Source organism: Phyllostomus discolor, chromosome 5, assembly GCF_004126475.2.
Source record: "Phyllostomus discolor isolate MPI-MPIP mPhyDis1 chromosome 5, mPhyDis1.pri.v3, whole genome shotgun sequence".
Classification (NCBI taxonomy): Eukaryota; Metazoa; Chordata; class Mammalia; order Chiroptera; family Phyllostomidae; genus Phyllostomus; species Phyllostomus discolor.
Genome location: NC_040907.2, coordinates 168,488,830 through 168,507,400, shown reverse-complemented (window position 1 = coordinate 168,507,400; position 18,571 = coordinate 168,488,830). Strand labels below are relative to the sequence as shown.

The 18,571-nt window shown below is 54.1% G+C and overlaps 1 protein-coding gene across 15 annotated transcripts in view; it reads left to right on the top strand.

Annotated features, from left to right (window-relative positions):
* FGFR2 (fibroblast growth factor receptor 2) overlaps positions 1-18,281 on the top strand; it is a 100,119-nt gene extending 81,838 nt beyond the window's left edge. For 14 of the 15 annotated variants that reach the window (XM_036027401.1, XM_036027406.1, XM_028512412.2 and 11 more), the window contains 7 exons: positions 1,236-1,346; positions 4,107-4,297; positions 9,600-9,722; positions 10,285-10,355; positions 12,045-12,182; positions 13,672-13,777; positions 16,541-18,281. In XM_036027401.1, coding sequence (XP_035883294.1) covers positions 1,236-1,346; positions 4,107-4,297; positions 9,600-9,722; positions 10,285-10,355; positions 12,045-12,182; positions 13,672-13,777; positions 16,541-16,705 — 905 coding nt within the window. In that variant the 3' untranslated portion in view covers positions 16,706-18,281. Of the gene's footprint in view, positions 1-1,235; positions 1,347-4,106; positions 4,298-9,599; positions 9,723-10,284; positions 10,356-12,044; positions 12,183-13,671; positions 13,778-16,448 lie in introns of all 15 variants that reach the window. The other variant, XM_036027405.1, reaches the window with a different exon arrangement.
* The last annotated feature ends 290 nt before the right edge of the window (positions 18,282-18,571 follow it).

Here is an 18,571-nt window from a genome sequence, read left to right as displayed (position 1 = left end):
GGACGTGGAAACAAGTTGCCCCGTCTCGTGGCATTCATGGGAATCTGCACAGTTCTGAATTCATCCATCCAACCCTGCACTGTCTGCACGTCCAGGGAGCTGTAGCGCCTGGCCGTGAACCAGGATTGAGCAGGGGGTGGCCCAGGCTTCCTGTCTTTCTCAGCAGGACTTCTGATCTGGGTTGTGGAACTTAGCGCTACCTGAGCAGAAAGGGAGGTCTGGGAGTTCCTTTTTTTCCTGTTCCGCCCGGGTCAGCCCTCCCTGTTAGGATGGAGGAGGACATTGGCCCTGGAGCCTGGAGGAGAAAACACCCTGAGCTGAGCGTTGTGAGTGCAGGTGGGCCGCCCCCACGCCCGGCAGGCGCTTGGGTCTCCCCTCGGCCTCCAGTCAGCCGTGCTGCTCTGCCGTGTGTGACCCTCGGAAGCTTGCTGCCACGTGGCTCGTAGCCGTGCCCGTATCTCACCGTTCAAGGCAGCCCAGAATTTTTTGTGTTGAATTAGCTCTAAGGGAGGCACTTGGGAAGAGTCTCGTTACCTTTTAGAAGCTCGATGTGAGCTCAGGGACTCAGGGCCGCAGCCACTCTTGCTGGAGATAGTAGAGCTGAGGTTTATAAAGCGTGAGTATTTTGGAGATGGACAGCATGGACCTTCACCCACTCAGGATGTGCCTGTGTGTGCTGTGCACACACACACACTTTTGTACACAGTTGTGGGGTTGCCCCCACCCCCACACCCATCTGTGAATGCCCTGAGGGCCGTGCAGGCCGGAGTCAGTGGCCCTTGGTCTGGGAAGCTCTGTAGTGACGTGAGATACCTCGTCTCCCTCTCCGGATGTTCTCACCGCTGCTTTCGGGCCCCGGGAAGTTCAACATGGTTTTCTGAGGCATCTCAGGTCTGCGGGAGGATGGAATCATTTCACGTTGCCGTTAAAATGCTCCCCATTTGTGAGATTTGCTGGGAAAGAATTGGCCTTAACATCAGAGGCCTGTATTCATTCCAGTTCTGACTTTTGACCCCGCTGACCCCAAATTAGCGGCTTGACACGGGTCAGGGCACTTCCCCGTCTGGGCCTTTGCACCCGACCCGTGAAAGGAGGGGAAATGGTTTGGAAAGTCTTCTGGTTCTAACATTCAATTTCATGCTGTTTCAGCCGAGTGCTGGGCAGCTAGCGGCGGTGGCCGGTGGCCGGTGGGGTAGGGGACACGCACTGATGTTTCGTGTGCCCGGTGCCCGCAGATGATGCCACGGAGAAGGACCTTTCGGATCTGGTGTCCGAGATGGAGATGATGAAGATGATTGGGAAACACAAAAATATCATAAACCTCCTCGGAGCCTGCACTCAGGACGGTGAGTAGGAGGGAAGAGGCCCTCGTCCCAGTTCTCTGTTGGGAATCCTCCGAGTCAGGGTTGACGTCATCTGGGGAACGGCTGGACTTCCGGGGTTGCTCCTAGGGCATCTCAAGTGCATCTGCTGGGTCGGCCAAAACGTCTGTTTAGTCTTTTTCTGTAAAACAAAAGACACATTTTTCATTTTTACCAGTAGCTGTGTTGATTTGGATGTTTTGAATATGTCGAAATATCTGTCTCCCGCTATTGACTTCTAGTGGGTGGAGGCCAGGGGGCTGCCCACCTCCTCCCAAGTGCACAAGACAGCCAGCCCCACGGCAGAGAATTAATTGTTCGGCCAAAATGTCAGTAGGATCGAGAAAACTTCGCAAATCACTTTTGACACGCTCGATCACGTCAGACACCTTCTCCATACACTGCACAAATCCTTTTTTGCATTTCAGTTGCACTTTTACTCTTTTTGAAATTAATAAAGTATAATATGCCAAATATGTTGAGTGTTTTCTTCCATATTCAATGTTAAAGTGGCTGCCCCCCCAATCACCAGTTTTGATAAGTTTTTTTAAAAAAATGCACGCTGATACAACAGCCGTCAGGATACAATCTAACAAAATTATTTCAAATGAAGTTAAAGACAACTCAGAACTGCTAGAGCCATTGTAGGGGAAAAAAATACTGAACAAACTTTTTGGCCAACCCAATTCTCTTCCAGCTCTTTCTAGGAAGGTGCCCCTGGCCCTGGACACAAAGGGGACTTTGGGACCATACCTGGGGGGCAGGGGAGAGGTGGGTGTTTGGTGACTTTGGATGAGGGGCCCGCAGGGTTCCGCTCTGCACAGGGCGCAACCCAGAAGGTGCTGGGAAAAGGCAGTCTCCTGAGGTTTCTGTGTGGTGAGTGCTGGGAGGAATTTCTCAAAACCAGGTCCTATGTTTTTGTTGACACATTCTCTTAAACCGGGGACTGAGGGAGCCCGGTCCTGCCGTGGGCAGCAGAGGCCGGGGCTCCCCGGGACCGAGGAGAAGAGGGGAGAGGGATAAAGGGACACATTGTCTTCCTCCGGCTTGGAGAGCCCCCGCTCCTCTCATCGAAGGGCTAATTGGCGCTTTGGGAACCCGTTTGGCCATCGTGAATCAACTCAAAAGCGCCTCCCTTCGCCCCAGCAGGTTCTCTTTGAGGTCTGTGCCTGGGTCGGGGGAGTTTCTCTGTGGAAGGCGATTGTAAATATTTTCGGCTCTGTGGCCGCTGCTGTAGCGTGAAAGCAGCCACAGAAATGAGTGGGCCTGGCCGTGAGCCAAAGCAATCTAATTACAAAAACAGGCGGCGGGCAGGATCTGGCCTGCGGGCGGTAGTGTGCCAGCCCCTGGTCTGGGGCGTGGATGGAGAAGTGGACGCACCTGGGTGCGCAAGGCACTGTGCGCGGGAAGGCTCCTTGTGCACTGGTTGGGATGGCCAAATCTGGAAGCAGCCTGTAGGGGGGATGAGCTAAGGGTGTGTGTGTGTGTGTGAGAGATGGGATGGACAGGCATGCATCAATCAGAGGTGCTGCAGGTTTGGTTCCAGGCTACCACAGTAAAGTGAGCAACGTGAATATTTTGGTTTCCCAGTGCATATAAACACTCTGTTCACACTACAAGGTAGCCTGTTACGTGGGCAGTAGCACACAATTGTACGTATGTTAATTGCAGAACATTTTATTGCCAAAAAAGGCCAGCCATCCTTTGAGCCTCCAGTGAGTTGTAATTGTTTTGCTGGTGGCGGAAGGCGGGGGTGGCTGTGACTTTTTCTTAACATCAGATAGTAATGAACTTGGCCTCACGGATGGACTCTTCCTTTCACCTGAACGCTCAGAAGCCATAGTAGGGCTATGAATTGGCCTAATTTCCATATTGTTGTGTCTCATGGAAAATGGAGGCCTGGGGAGCGGGGAGGGAGTTGGGGGCGTGACCGGAGCCATTAGTGGAGCCATTAGAACACACACAGCACTTAGTGACTGTGCCATCTTCTGTCGGTGTGGCGCCCCCAACCATCATACTGGCAACATCAAAGATCACCGCTCACAGATCACCACGACAAGTGTCACCGTAACGAAACATCTGAAAATGGCGAGGATCACCAACATGTGGGGCAGAGGGAGCCAATTTGTCGGAGAAACGGTACTGACAGCCCTGCCCCACGCAGGGTTGCACCGAGTTCCGTCTGCGGAAAAGCGCAGTGTCTGTGAGGTGCCGTCAGGGGCAGCTCCGTAAAAAATGGGGGGCGCCTCTGCGTAGCCTCAGAGGAATGGTGCGGATTCAGCCCTAACCAGGCTGCAGAGGGATAACGTGCCGGGGAAGGTGTTGTAGAGCTACATACCTTTATTGTTCATTTATGAGATTAAAATGGTACACTGTTTATTATTGACACATATATGCATGTACAGTAGTTAAAAGGAGCTACAAGGGGCAAATGTACTCGAGCCAGTGCCTTCCAGAAGACACACAGGTATGAGAACGGGAGTGACCCGGGAAGGATGCTCAGTGTCTCTGGTTAATTTCTCTTGGTCAGTTACTGGCCATCGTTTTGGGGAGATTAGAAAGCAGATGGTCTATTAGTGTGTGCTTTGCTGTGTGTTTAAATGGAAACAAACCAAAAGACAGAAACAAAACTGTCCTAGGTGGTAGTGACTGTAAAACTGCTTTGCTGAGCTGGCCGAGGGCAGATTCTGGGTTCGCTGCCTTGGGGAGCTTGTCTCATACCCACACCCCCTCCCCCCGCCACAGGGCCACTGTACGTCATAGTCGAATATGCCTCGAAGGGCAACCTCCGCGAGTACCTCCGAGCCCGGAGGCCGCCCGGGATGGAGTACTCCTATGACATCAACCGCGTGCCCGAGGAGCAGATGACCTTCAAGGATCTGGTGTCCTGCACCTACCAGCTGGCCAGGGGCATGGAGTACCTGGCTTCCCAGAAAGTGAGTTCTTCACATTCTCCTCAGTTGGGTGGATGCCAGTGTGAAATGTCTTTGAAGAAAACAGGCGATTTGGACGTGCTCGTTTGCAGAAATCAAGCCCTTGCCTGTCTTGTGCAGCCTGGAAAGCATTGCTTGCGTTACTCACATCGGGGTTAAAAGCCAGGGCAGCCGTGCAGTCCTTTAGTGGCACTGCGGAGCTGAGTAGATGCCTCTTCGCTGAGACAGGGCCGGGCGTGACCGTCCCAGGAGTCAGCCCTCCAGGTAGAAAACAGCTGGTTTAGGGCACGCTGCCTTTAATTCTTCTGGTTTGGGGGCGTTACTTGTCTCATGGTGACTGAGATTTTGGCTATAGAAGTCTGGTGTTGTGCTTACGGCTTGGAGTCTAAAATACACTAAAAATAAAGATCAAGAGAAGGGATATTTTAGGAACACTGAGTCCCGGGTATTAGCTGGGTTTATTTTGTCTGATTTAGCAGGATGACCCTCTGCGGGCAGAAGTGGGCCGGGTCCCCTGAGGTGAACCCCTTGCATTCCAGGAATGCCGCTTGCAATGGAACTCCAAACATCTGAGTTATTCCGAGAGCAGGGAGCCAGGTGCCCAGATGTCCCCAGGGGCATTTAGGAAGACTCGAGACTCGTGGTCAGCCCTCCCTGGGGTGGGTGGGGGGTTGCCCAGCCGCCTCCTTGGGCACAGCTGGGGTCCCCTCCTAACTGCACTGCAGCCTCAGGAATTCCTCAGGTCCCCAAAGAAGAGAGCGGGCGTGGACCTGCCGTCACCTGGGGGCCAGGCTGGGTCATGGCCATGGCAGTCACGAGGGAGCAAGGCAGCCCTGGCCAGATCACACGGTGCACATAGGGTGGGGGCGGGGGCCGGGGCCTCAGTCCCTGCTGCCTGCGGCTTCATAGGGACACGGCCAGACTGGCCACATGTTCTGGGTCCTGTGTCGTGTTGGTTTTTTCACTCTCAAGGGAGTCCAGAGTTGAAGACCTGTTCAGAGTTTTCCCCGTAAAGTCTCTCAGTGCGTAGACATTAGGGAGCGCAGGCGCGGGTCTGTGCCCCGCAGCGGGGAGCGCTCGCAGGTGCCCCGGGGCGGGGGCATTTGCCACCGGAAGGGCCTTTGGCACGAGGGAACAATCAGATCCAGAACGTGGGACGGGTGACGAGACGTGGCTTCACATGTCAGCGTCACGAAAGACAAAACGTGCTGGGGAGGCAGTTCTGGATGCAAAGACAACCGCGTGTCCGTGTGTGATCCCAGACTTGGTCCTGCGTGGGGTGGAGGCGGGGGAACAGCTTTTACGAATGACGTTTAAACAAGGGAGATCGGAACACGGACCGTGCGTTCGGTGATGTCACTGCCAGTGTTAAATCCGGGGCGTGGAGACAGTGGTGTCGTGTGAAAGTAGGAGACACACGCTCAGGTATGTGGGTGTGAAGCATCAGCGAGGTCTGCAAGCTCCCTTTTGGTGGTTCACTATAGAAGAAATTATGTGTGTGTATGTGTGTGTGTGTGAGTATAGGGGTTGGGTGGGGAGAGAGAGAGAGAGAGCCAGTAAGCATACCAGGCGAGTGACAGACGTGAATCTTCCTTGTTCCATTTCACCCTTTCTGTCGCTTTGAAATATTCCCAAGTAAATCCCGGGGGAGGGCGGCCTCTGTGTAGCTGCCTGTCCGGGCCCTCTGGTCTCCGGCACCCCGGCCCTTCTCTGCGGGGGGAGGAGGAGGAAGGTGCTGTTACGGATGCAAACAGGCAGGGGCCTGGCCTGACCGTTTTAGTAGCCCTCGGCGAATATCCCTGAGCTTCCTGATTCGGACGCCTCGGGCCCTAGGTCAGGCCGTCATATGTGAAGTGGCCGGGATGGACCGTGGCCTTGACCTCATAGAGCAGGGGCCGTGGGTGCCAGCAGGAGAGATCAACCATAAAGGTGGGGATAAAATCAGAGTGTAAGAAGCTGAGAAAAGTTCTGTGGAGGAAGCCAATGACACGGGCTTGGGAGCAGTGGGGAGGCAGGTGGGTTGGGAGGGAAGGTGGCTGGTGGGCGCTCCCGCAGAGGGACCCGTGTGCTGGGACAGGGGAGCAGGGGAGGGTATGCGATGTGGCAGGAGACAGGCAGGCCCAGCTCCCTGAGGGTGTTAGAGGCGCAGGCCAGGGCTCTGGACGGCCCCCTTTGCACCGTGGGAAGCCTCTGAGGGGTGGCGCTGTAGAGCTCACTGTGCACGGCCGGTTGGAAGCTCCTTGGGGATGGTGGCGTGGGCCAGGGCCGTGGCGCCAGAGACGCTGGAGAAATGCATTGATTTGGGAAGCATTTTTTTCTCAGGATGGTTCATGGATTGCTTAGGTAGGACAGGGAGAGAAATGGTTAAGGATGACTCTTGCATTTCCAGCTGGAGAGATTGGGTGGTGGTGCAGCTTGTCAGGATGAGGAAGAGATGGCGGGTGGTCGGGGGCGGATGGCCAGGAGAGAAGGTTTTGGGAATGTGGTTGTGTGTTTAGAACGCGTCTGAGAATTGTTCAAGGGCAGGTGTCGACCAAGAAGCTCCAGGCCGCGTGTAGGGAACCAGTGGAGGAAGTTGGAGTTTTGAGCCCTGGGAATGGAGGAAGTTGTTTGAAGGGGGCAGGGCAGGGAGATGGGGACTTTAGGTCTACAAAGTGACGGGTCGCATACCTGGCCTTTGGTCCTCCATCCACCACCCTTCTTCCCACCACCAATCCCGCTCTCAGGTAATCCCTACCTGGCTCTCTCTAGTCTGAGGGGAGGACCCCTGAGATGCCTTGGGTCCGGCTTTGCTCACTCATGGGAGGGGGATGGGAAGAAGGGCCAGTCTTGTGTACTTAGGGCTCTGCAGGGTTCCAAAGCCCCTGGCTGATGGCTGCCTGCAACTTAAGGACCTAGAACAGGTTTGAAGTGCTGGGTGAAGATCTTGATGGTCCTGCACAGGGAACCAGCTTCCACAAACAGAGGGAGGGGGAGGGCTCATTCCTGGAGGTGGAGGGTGCAGAGGCAGGAAGGAGTCCTCCCTCTGCACACCAGTCGCCTCCCGGTGGGTGGTGATAAAGCCTGATAGAGGCCCGCATCTGAAAGGGAAGGGCAGAAAATAACAACAGGATAAACCTGGTGAGCGAGCTCTCTGGCTCCTTCCTGGGGGAGCGTGACTGGGAATTCAGCTCAATCAGTCAGCTCTGTAATGGAGAGAAAGCAACTCAGATTTCTGCATGGGATGGGAATTCGGCTTGACTCTATTTTCCTTTCCTTGGGTTTGGTTCCCAGTCCTCCCTTGCTCAGCCCCGGGGGTGGGCTTTGGTGTTTCCTAGCACCCTGGGATGCGGGAGGTGGGTGCTAGATTGGTCCTCGATGAACAGAGGGTGCAGGTCGCTGTCATTGTGGTGAGTCTGAGTGGAGTCCTAGTGTGTGGTCGGAGTCCAGCGCGTTGGAGGCTGGATGCTACCGACCACACGCCTGCCAAGCACACAGAGCTGGTGTCGGCAGGGAGCTCCCTGCCCGGAGAGTTTGGCGCGGGGCTTGGAGGTTCAGTGTGAAGAGGCCTCCACAAGCAGGAATGGGGTTCCCCAGCGGCGGCTGGGGGCTCGCATGTTTCCTGCTTCCGTTCTGGTTGGGCACAGTGTGCTGGTGGGGCTTTCAGCTTTCCCTTTTCTGATCCTAGCCCACCATGCAGGGGCCATGGATGCATATGTGACGAGGAAATGTGGGGTGGGGTGGGGTGGGCAGGAAAAAAATGCCTGATTTCTGTTTCAGAGAGGGTCGGGCTTGCTCCTCCTTTAATTGGCCGTTTCCCGGAGTGCCCATCGAAACAATCAGCCCCACTTCGCGCAATCTAGGGGACTCCCCTGTGTAGGATCATTGCCTTTTTCCGGGGGCCTGTGTACACAAGCGCTTGCTAGGGATGTTCGTTCCCCTGATCGTACCTTTTCCAAAGAAGGTGGGGGCAATGATTGGGGCCCCTGGTCACCACACATCTGATAAAATCTTGGTACCTGAATTGCAGTGCCACTAAAATGCGTAGAAAGCTTTCAAAGCATATCGTTTGCAGAAAGGAAAAACAAAGCTATAAAACCAGACCTTTCTGAGGCCGAAGAGTGGGTGTCAGGACTGTAACTCAGCTGTCCCGGAGCGGGCCTTCCCGCCTTTTGGCCCCCACCTGTGCAGCATGCACGGGTCGGGCCCTTCGTGGGGGCCAGGCGTCGTGAGGATGTGGACAGACAGTCCTCGGCCGTGGCACAAGCCAGGACAGGACGTGGTTGATTCTTTCAGAAACGCCCCTTGCAGGCAGCCCGGAGGTACAGTGGAGCTGAGTTCGGGCGCAGGGGGGCCTGTTTGGTGGGCAGGGTGGCCGTCTGTGGGTGTGAGGGACTGGCAGTGACCATGGCCGGGGGTCAGCAGTAGGGATGCAGTGGCATGGATGGATCGGAGCAGTATTTGTGGTGGGCGTCAGCAGCACGTGGGAGGAATGTGTACAGGATCCTGGTGTATACGTCTCCGACCGAGAGAGGCCAAGAGGGTGAGAATTAGGGTTGTGGAGACCTTGAATTTGAGGTGCCAAAGGGACAGCGATGGGGCAGTGTCCCCATGGCCTGGGTCCCAGGAGAGCGGTCACGATTGAGAGAGGGATTTGCGTATCTTTTCGTACGTGTCTAAGCATTGAAGCCTCGGGGACACGTGGAAATAACATGAAATTGACGGGACAGTTCTTCTGTCTCCGAGGACAGAGGAAGCGAGGAGGTGGCCAAGGAATTGGAGAAGGTGGGGAGAGAAGAGGGCTGGGGTGGAACTCGGGGGCCGGGGACAGTTTTTAGAAATGAGCGAGAAGTCAGTAGGGTCTGAGGCTGCAGAGAGGGCAAGGTCGAGGGAGACGAGGATGCTGGGGCCTGACCCGGAAGCGCTTCCTCAGCTCAGGGAGGGACGGGGGTGGGCCCAGGTGGGCTGGTAGAGGAGCGGCCAGGAGGGGAAGACCACGTGACGCTGGGCTTCGGCCCGCTCTTCGCAAGGCTTGGCCGCAGAGGGCGGGAGAGCGAGTGTCGGATGAAAGGTTCTAAGATGGGAACCTGATCGAGCTCTCATAGGAGGGGCGCCCGTGGCGGGGGTCGGCTACTGATAAGAGAATGTGGTTAGCTGGCCTGTGCTCTTTGAAAGGATTGAGGCCTTGGTGGGTTTTTTTTTTAATTTATTTTTAATTATAAAAGAAATAGGAGTTTTTGACTTAAGATGGTATGAGAAATGAATACTGTTCTTTTTTATTTTTGAAGCAGTTTAAAATGGGTTTTTCCCCCCCGCTCCGTTTCAGTGTATCCATCGGGATTTAGCAGCCAGAAACGTTTTGGTCACGGAAAACAACGTGATGAAGATAGCAGACTTTGGACTGGCCAGGGACATCAACAATATAGACTATTACAAAAAGACCACCAACGTAAGTCCGTGGCAGTGATATGGTGGGAAGGGGGGAAGGGGGGGCACGGAACGTTCCAGAAGAAAGATGGCGGCTGTTCAGAGCTGGAAGCACTGACGAGGGCTCCTTCCTCTGCCCTTCCTGTCTGTCCTTTCGCCCTTACTCTTCCCAGTAAGCAGAGTCAGGCTGTATTTAAGAAACTTTCTGTGTCTGCCAAACTCATATGTACAGAATAATCGGCAGCCTCTGGGACCTGCGTCAGGCTGTCAGGAGCTTCCCCAGGGAAGGTTAGAGCTTGAGGGTTCCTGGGCCAGTTTTGGTCCGGAAGTTGGTCAGAGTGTGTCTGCGTGCCAGGGAGATCCATGATGGCACTGAGGATCCGCGGCCATGAATGACATTTTAAAAATGTGCCCAAGCCTGGGCGTCTCACAGATGACGCGTTGGAGCTCATTGCTGCTCTGACTGCTGACCGGGGAAGATGATGAACGTCAGCCTTTAAAACAGGGCGCAGGCGGGTGGAGCCTGCCCAGGTCAACGGATCTCAACATGCCGTTGGTTTGTTTCATTTCTTCCACGTCTGCAGGGGCGACTGCCCGTCAAGTGGATGGCTCCAGAGGCCCTTTTCGACAGAGTGTACACACACCAGAGCGACGTGTGAGTACCTCCCCGGCCCCCGGCCCCCGGCTCCTGCGCTGGGTCGAGTTGCAGAAGTGGGGTTCCTTCTTTGCCTTCTTGGGTGCCTGCTGCATTCCCCACGTCCACAGACGGTGTGGGAGCTGCCGTGGAAAGGGCGGGTTTTGTGGTAGGTGGGGAAACCCGTGCTGGGTTACTAGTCTGCCCGGCCTCAAAGCGCATGGGACGTGAAACCGCTCAGCTCCTCCTGTCTGAGCGGAAGTCCTGCCCCTTGAACTTGTTGATGACGTGCAGCTACACAGCTGTCGTCTAAGTTGCCAGGCTGTTGGCATGTTCCTCACTCCCCTCATGAAGGGTTCCTGACACTTTCCCCCCAGGAGGTGGTTTGTAAAACCGTCCCCCACCCTGGGCTTGGCCTCGGGGAGTGGGGGATGGCTCAGTGGGGCACGGTGCTGCTCAGGTGGTCTCTGCAGGGCCTGCTCACTCGGTGCGTCCTTGGAAGACACTCTGATCTTGCCTTAGCATCCTGGACCCTTACAGAACTGCAGTGAAAACGATACATTGTTGCTACTGGGATACCCTGAAGCGTGCTGTCAGGGTCAGGGTCGGGCTCGGGCTCCAACTGGTGTTTTGGGGTGGTCCATCCGGAAGTTGGGTTGAAAGGTGTTCCCGGGGCGGGAAGCCGGGTGAAAGGTACGGAGGCTCCCTCTGTACTGTGTTTGCAAGTTTCCACGGGCCTGTGCTTGCTCCAAAATAAAAAGTTAAAATCAGTGGAGCTGTCTTCTGAGTGAGCAGGACTCTGGGGCTCAGCATGGGGCCCCTCCGGCAGTCTCTGGAGGGAGGGGGTGACCGGGTGCTCGAGTCCTTGCAGCGAGCACGCCCCCGCGTGTGCCGGGTCCCTGCTTTGGTTCTACACAAGCTGGAGACGGTTCTGTTCCAGAAACCTCTCCGACTCGAGTTGGTGAGGGTGTGTTTCTGAGCCACAATGGCGTAGATAGATGCAGGATTCTCAGCCTGAGCGCCCCAGGATTTCAGCCTCCCGAGCGAGGCTCAGGGAGTCCAGCGGTGGCTCCCTGCGGGGGTCAGGTGCACATCGCGCCCTGGGAGACGTTTTCCTTCCTGTTGGAGGGAACTTCCCTGGGGCCCAGGGCTCCTCCGTCCCAGCTCCCTGGGGCCGACTCCCTGCCTGACCTTGGGAAGTCCAGAGCTTTCATGCCCGCAGGCGCTCCGCTGGGCATCTGCTACCTCACGGAGTTAGCTCGCTGGCTCAGTTTCGTCCCTCCTGGGAGGGCGCAGCCCTGGGGTCAGGCACACAGGACAGTGGAAGAGCCGGACAGCAGCTCAGGAGTTGAGACTTGCATGTTGCTAACACCACATTTTCAACGAACAGCTGAGAGGGATGGGAGAAAAAAAACCCAACTGTCCCAAACCTCCACCAAAAAGAGAAAAAAAAAACCGGGACAGTTTACCATCACTTGTCTGTTGTCTGTCGATGGAAAATTCCATCGGAAGGTCTCCAGCGTCGTCGTGTTTTGGAGATGCTCTGTGGGGGTGGCAGGGGCACCTAGGGTGCCCTGCAGGGGGGTGGGCACAGGTCCCAGGCCTTTGAACACATGGAGTAACGGGCGTTTTCTGATTAGCGGGGCGCACCTGGCTTTCGGGAATCCCTGTGGGTTAGTAACGCTCTGTTCTCTCCCTTCTTCGTCGCAGCTGGTCCTTCGGGGTGTTAATGTGGGAGATCTTCACTCTCGGGGGCTCGCCCTACCCAGGGATTCCCGTGGAGGAACTTTTTAAGCTGCTTAAGGAAGGACACCGGATGGACAAGCCTGCCAACTGCACCAACGAACTGTAAGGGCCGTCGTCCGTCCCGGGACGCCATGGGCCCCCCACGCCCGTCGCGCTTCCGACTTCTGTCCGATTTCTAGGGCTCCAATGTTCGGAGCGTGTTATAGAGAGAGTCGCTGAAGCTTTCTGCGCTCAGCCCCAGAACTGAGATAGATAGATAGATAGACAGATAGCTACATTGACAGTCATGGCACCCATTCTAAGGAGGAGGGACATCATTCTGAGGTGTATGCAGCGGGCTTTAAATTCCAGAGGGTGTCCAGCTGCCTGGCCAGGGCCCCAACTTCACAGTGAGGTCCGGGTGACCTGCCTGGACCGCTGTGCTGTGCCTTGCTGTTGGCTCGCCTCAGGGTGACAGGAATGTACCCCTGGCCCTCCCTCACACACAGGCCAGAGAGCCGTGGGGCTGCCCACCAGAGAGTGGGATCAAAGAACTGGCACCGCCTCCCGTCACAGCACGTTGAGAGCGGGCGCTTCTGCAGCCTCTTTGTGACCAGTGGGAACTGCTCTTATAGTGTGACCACATTGACCGCAGTTCCTCAGAAGCCAGTGCACAAGTGTCCAGTGACCTATGGTTTGGCCCACATTCTAATGCAGAGACTCAAAAATTTGTCCAGGTGCCGTCCTTAGAAGGCCAGATCTGACTATTAAACTGTGGGCCGGTTTCCAGAAAAACCTACCCTGCGCTGTCAGTGGAGTTCTGTTGTGTCGGTGACATGTGTCTCATGCCGCAAAATAAACGCTTTGAAAAGGACCCTGTCCTCCCTCCCCACCGAGATTCACTAGGAAGAGAGACTGTCCTGGAGCCCGCTGTCTGCCGTGTGCCGTTGCACGGGGATTTTGTGTCTGTAATCCCAGCAGGGCTCCTTGGGGTGCGGTGGGCGTCTGATGAATGGCCACGCTTTACAGCGCGTTACATAAAGGCATTGATTGTGCTCCTTGTCATTCCTGCCGCCTTCTTTCTCATATGGGAGGTCTGTCGAAACCCGCAATCAAGATAAGGCCTGGGAACCCGGGTCTCTCCGAGAGTTAATCAGGAAGTTAATGGGCAGCCCCGTGATGGCAGATTAGTTCAGAAGAACCTTACCTTAAAGTTGTGGTTTTCAACCTTCATTTTAAAAAAAAAAAACAACTGAGGAAGCTTTGTCCACTAGAATTGTGAACAGAAAGCCCAAAGCGTTAGGCCCAGACCCTAGAAATGCCCGAGATACTGAAAACACAGAGCAGGCGTGCGTGCCTTTCTCGGTGGTCTGGGCACCTGCCTCGAACATTTCAGGCGGAGGTGTTTTCCTGCATCAAATTGCCTTTGAGAGGAACCAAGCAGTGACTATTTTAGGAAAGCGCATAACCCCCTTTCTAATTGGCTTGCCTGAAAGTTCTGATACATATTCATCATTGAGAGCACATCTCCAGATTGCCTGTTAAGGCTGGGTGATAGCCACGAGCCTGGGCTCAGGAGATGAACTCACCGAGGGGATCTGTTTTTTCCCAGGTACATGATGATGCGGGACTGTTGGCACGCGGTGCCCTCCCAGAGACCGACGTTCAAGCAGCTGGTCGAAGACTTGGATCGAATCCTCACTCTCACGACCAACGAGGTAAGAGGCTCCTCCCAGAAGCCCAGGGCCCTTGCTCCGGGAGCAGGCCGACTCGATACATGCAAACTCCCCCGCTGGAGTCTGCGGGGCGGTTTATCGTTTTTTGTTTTTTGTTTTTTTACGGGGGTCAGACAGAGTTAAGCTGTGTGTTCCTCCCAAATCCTGGTTTTTCTCGGAACTGCGTTTCGAGAGTTCTGACTCACGGAACCAGACACCCAGGGCCCTACGTGAGGCGGCCCCTCACCGTGGCTTTTGGGTGGGCCCGCTCCAGCGCGAGGACATGTGTAGGCGAGCAGGGAGGCGAAAGAAATGTCCAGCTGTGGGCTTGGGGTGTGCGTGGGAGGGAGCTGGGGCGGATTCCGGTCATCGGTGGGGGAGCCGCGGATGTCCAGGCACCGATGAATTTGGCTGCACCGAGGTCCGCCCCGTCCAGCATCCCTGCACCACGCGGCCCGGGCAGCCTCCCTCCGTGGGCACGTGCATGGGCACCGTTTCTTACAGTGAGCCACGTCTGTGGCTTTTCAGGGAAAACGCGTGCCTTTTGCTACAATATTAATTTTCTAGAAAATAAGCATAATCTATATCAGCTGTCACTCACCGTCTGAATTCAGCCGGGTGCACATCGAGTAGATTCTGTGACTGAGGCGAGCACGTGTGACCAGAGCAGGAGGGATGATGATGAGCCCACGTAGGCCAGGGAGACCCTGTGACAGAGAGGAGGTGGTGGTGAGGGACTCTGAGACGTGCAGTGAGGTCGCTGAGGCATGTCCCTTTGAACAGGAAAAGGCCCAGACCAACCACCGTTGTCCCGAACAACAGCAAAGGCCACGTTGCCTGAATATTTTAGGAGGACAGCAACACATTTGATTTCTTTCTGACTAAGACCTTTAACAGTTGTAGAGGGATTTAAAAAAGATAATCAACTGTTGTGATACAAAGCCATAAGCCAGCAGCATTAGCCTGTGAGCCTGACCGTGGCTGATAAAGGGAGAGATTGCGTTTAAATGAATACAGCTGACCTTCCCAAGTTGAAAGGAAAGGAACAGTTCAAGGGGGAGAGAAAAAAAAATCAACTTTATTCTCCTGCCAAAATTGTTGTTTCTAGTATAAGTTCCTTTAACCCCAGACTTGGAATTCACTGATATTCCTATTTTTTTTTCTATCCGATCCAAACATTTATGGCTTCATTTAGAGACAGGGAAAGCACTCCAGTTCCCTTTTAATGATCTTATGTCCATGCTCAATGCTCCATATTTATATGTTTACATTTGAAGTGGGCCCATTCGTCCTGAAATTTACATCCAGCGCCCCTCAAATAAAAAAGCAGAATGCCCGTATTGTCTAACGGATATAAAAATCGAAGTTTCTTTCCTTCTGAAAATCATTACCATATGCTCCAGAAAAGTGGTTCCATTTAGGACGAAATTTCATTTTTATCATTGTAAGCAAAAAGTGTCCTTTGATGTGGCGGGCCTGCTTGTTTCCAGTTGTGTGGTTCCTGCTGATGTTGTTGGAGCTGACACCTCCCCCACTCTCCGAGGGGGACTCTCTCCCTTGCCAGCCCTGGTGATAAATTATAGTGGGGTTTTTTGTCTTCCCAAAACGCGCGGGGGCCAACATTCTGTGGGCTCCTTCCTGATCGCGCTGCGGCCGGCCAGGCTGCGCTCTGCCACTTTCTGCCCCCGCTGTTGGCAAAGCCGTGCGTCCCAGGGCGGCTGTCGGCGTCCTGGGAGGGGTGGGAGCCGAAGACCCCCCCCCCCGGGGCGCTCACCCCGATGAGGCAGGGAGACCCCCAAAGCTCCCTGATGTCGAAATCTTTCCGTAGCTTCACAGCGAGGGTCTGCAGACCTTTTCCGCGAAGGGCCAGACAGTAAATACTTTCAGCTCCGAGGGGCCATATGGTCTGTGTCGCAACAAGTCGACTGCTTTGCGTCGAGAAAGCCGCCCCAGCCGGCGTGTAAACGAATGCCTGTGTTCCGGCGAGGGCGTGATGGGCCCTCGTGTTTACATTTTATGGGGGTTTTGTCATTTCATATAATTTTAAATGCCATGAGATATGCATCTTCTTTAGATTTTTTTTTTTCCCCCGACCACTTAAAAATGTTAAAACCCACTCTTAGCTCATGGGCCATCCTCTGTTTTCCTCAACTTTTATTAACCGTCCTCTGTGGCTTTAATAGACAAGAGTGTATCCAAGGTTTTCGTGAACCTGTTTACATTTCGAACTCAGAGAGCTTCTGAGAGTAATGAATGACAGCTGCGAAATTACCCGCTGAATGAAGACATATTCCCCTTAAATTATCCTAGAAAACTGCAATAGTAAAACGTAACTCATAAAATAAATATTTGGGGTCTAAACTATTTAAAGGGTCCTGGGAACCCGATCATAGGCTTTTCCATTGTGCTGGGGCTCGAATGTGGACCCTGTGCTCCAGCCGGGGGGCACCTGCAGGTCAGCCAGGTGCCTGCTTGTCCGTAGTTCATCCTTGACGGGTTGTGAAGGGAAGGGCAGCCTGGAGTAGACGGGGCTGGGGTGTCCAGGAGGGCGCGGTGCAGCCAGGGTGGGCTGGGTCTCTCCACCCTCCAGGGGTGCCCCCGCCCGCCCCACCTCCCACCCCGGCGTCTCAGGAGCCTGTGTTTGAAATAAAACGTCTCTCTTCCCTTCTTTCAGGAATACTTGGACCTCAGTCAGCCTCTCGAACCGTATTCACCTTGTTATCCTGACCCAAGATGAAATAAAACGTCTCTCTTCCCTTCTTTCAGGAATACTTGGACCTCAGCCAGCCTCTTGAACAGTACTCACCTAGTTACCCTGACACAAGGAGCTCTTGTTCTTCAGGAGACGATTCCGTCTTCTCTCCGGACCCCATGCCTTACGAGCCATGCCTCGCTCAGTTCCCACATATAAATGGCACTGTTAAAACTTGAGCGAGCTTGTCCCCCGCCCGCCCCTCCCCTCCCCCCGTCCCCAAGCGGGCGGCAGCAGGGACCTAGCCACACTAGGGAGCAGGGAGGCCAGTGCGTCCAGGAGCTCCTTGTCCCCGCTTGTATATATGGCTCAGAGGAGTAAATAATTGGAAAAGTAAGCGCCACACATGTAAAGAGTTTATGTAGAGGGAAAAGTGTCACCTTCATGAGGAGAAGAGGACTGTCCCTGGGGCGAGGGGCGGCCACGGGCCACCACACACGCCCGTGACCCACTGTGGGTGCTGGCTGTGGACCAGCCGGACTCGAGGCAAACCTGTGCTTTGCCTTCCTTGTGAATTTTGTAAGAATTGGAGAAAAATATATGTCGGCACACACTTACAGAGCACAGTTGCAGTATATAGGTGCTGGATGTATGTAAATATATTCAAATTATGTATAAATATATATTATATATTTACAAGGAATTATTTTTTGTATTGATTTTAAATGGATGTCCCAATGCACCTAGAAAATTGGTCTCTCTCTCCCTTTTTTTTTTTTTTTAAATATAGCTATTTGCTAAATGCTGTTCTTACACAGAGTTTCTTAATTTTCACCAGGCAGAGGTGGAGAGTACTTTTGCTTTCAGGGAAAATGGTATAACATTAATTTATTAATGGATTGGTAATATACAAAACAATTAATCATTTATAGTTTTGTGGGGGGTGTTTTTTTTTTTTTGGTAATTTAAGTGCATTTCTATGCAGGTAGTATCGGACTAGTTAATCTGCTGCTCGGACTTAACTAGTTATCAGATCCTTTGAAGAGAGAAATATTTACGGAAGATGACTCATTTGGGGAAACGGAGGCTTTGAATTGTGCTTAAACTCTGCTGTTACGATTGTTCTGAAACCACCTCCACGCCCACGTCAAAGGAACTGGCTCACCCGGTGTTCTGTTTCCATGTGCAGCTCTGTCATGGGGCCCTTGTGACCTTGAACTGGACTTCCCAAGACAAATGGGACCGGCGCTCTCTTAAAAAGATGCCTTAATCCATCCCGCCAGGATGGACCTCAGTTGAGAGGATCGCGGAATGTACTCCCCGGCAGCTGGCCTTGCGCCCTGGAGTTGCACAGTAATCAGATTAGCCTGTTCCCTCCACTGCGTCTTGATAATGGCTTCCAGATTTATTGGCGTTGGAGAAGCCTTTTAGCATCTTCACGACTCATCATAGAAAATTGAAACACTGAGTCCTTCTGCTGATGGTTCCGGGGATACGTCCATCCTTTTAAAGGATTGCTTCCGCCGGCTGCTGGCAGGACCTCCCCGGCAGACCCTGCCGGACGCCGCCGGTGCCGGACAGAGCAGGGCCGCGCCCGCCCGTTCTGTCCGAAGGGACCGCGTCTCGCTTCCGAAACATCGCTCACTTTGCTGTACCCGCGCCCCACGAATGCAGAATACACTGATTTTACGTGTCAATGAAATTTGGAGAAAGTATTTAATAAAACCTGTTAATTTTTATACTGACAATAAAGATGTTTCTACAGATATTAATGTTAACAACACAAAATAAATGTCACGCAGCTTATTTTTTTAACACTCGTGTCTCACCCAATGGTTTCCTGGGCTCGGGGGTGTGGCCTCGGTGCTGCTCAGTGTGGCTGCAGGGAAGGCAGCGCTGGGGAGCGCACATTTGGAACAGACGGGTGACTTTGCCAGAGGGGCTGGCGGGGGCCCGCAGTGCCTAGGACGGGCGGGCCCCATGGGGAGTCGGAGGGGGTTGGTTCAGGCCCTGGCTCGGTTGCTTTGGGGGGCTGCAGGGGCCCCCGCTGGTCCCGGGGAACAGGGGAGAAGGGCTGTGTGTGTGGGGGGGAGAGGTTCTACACC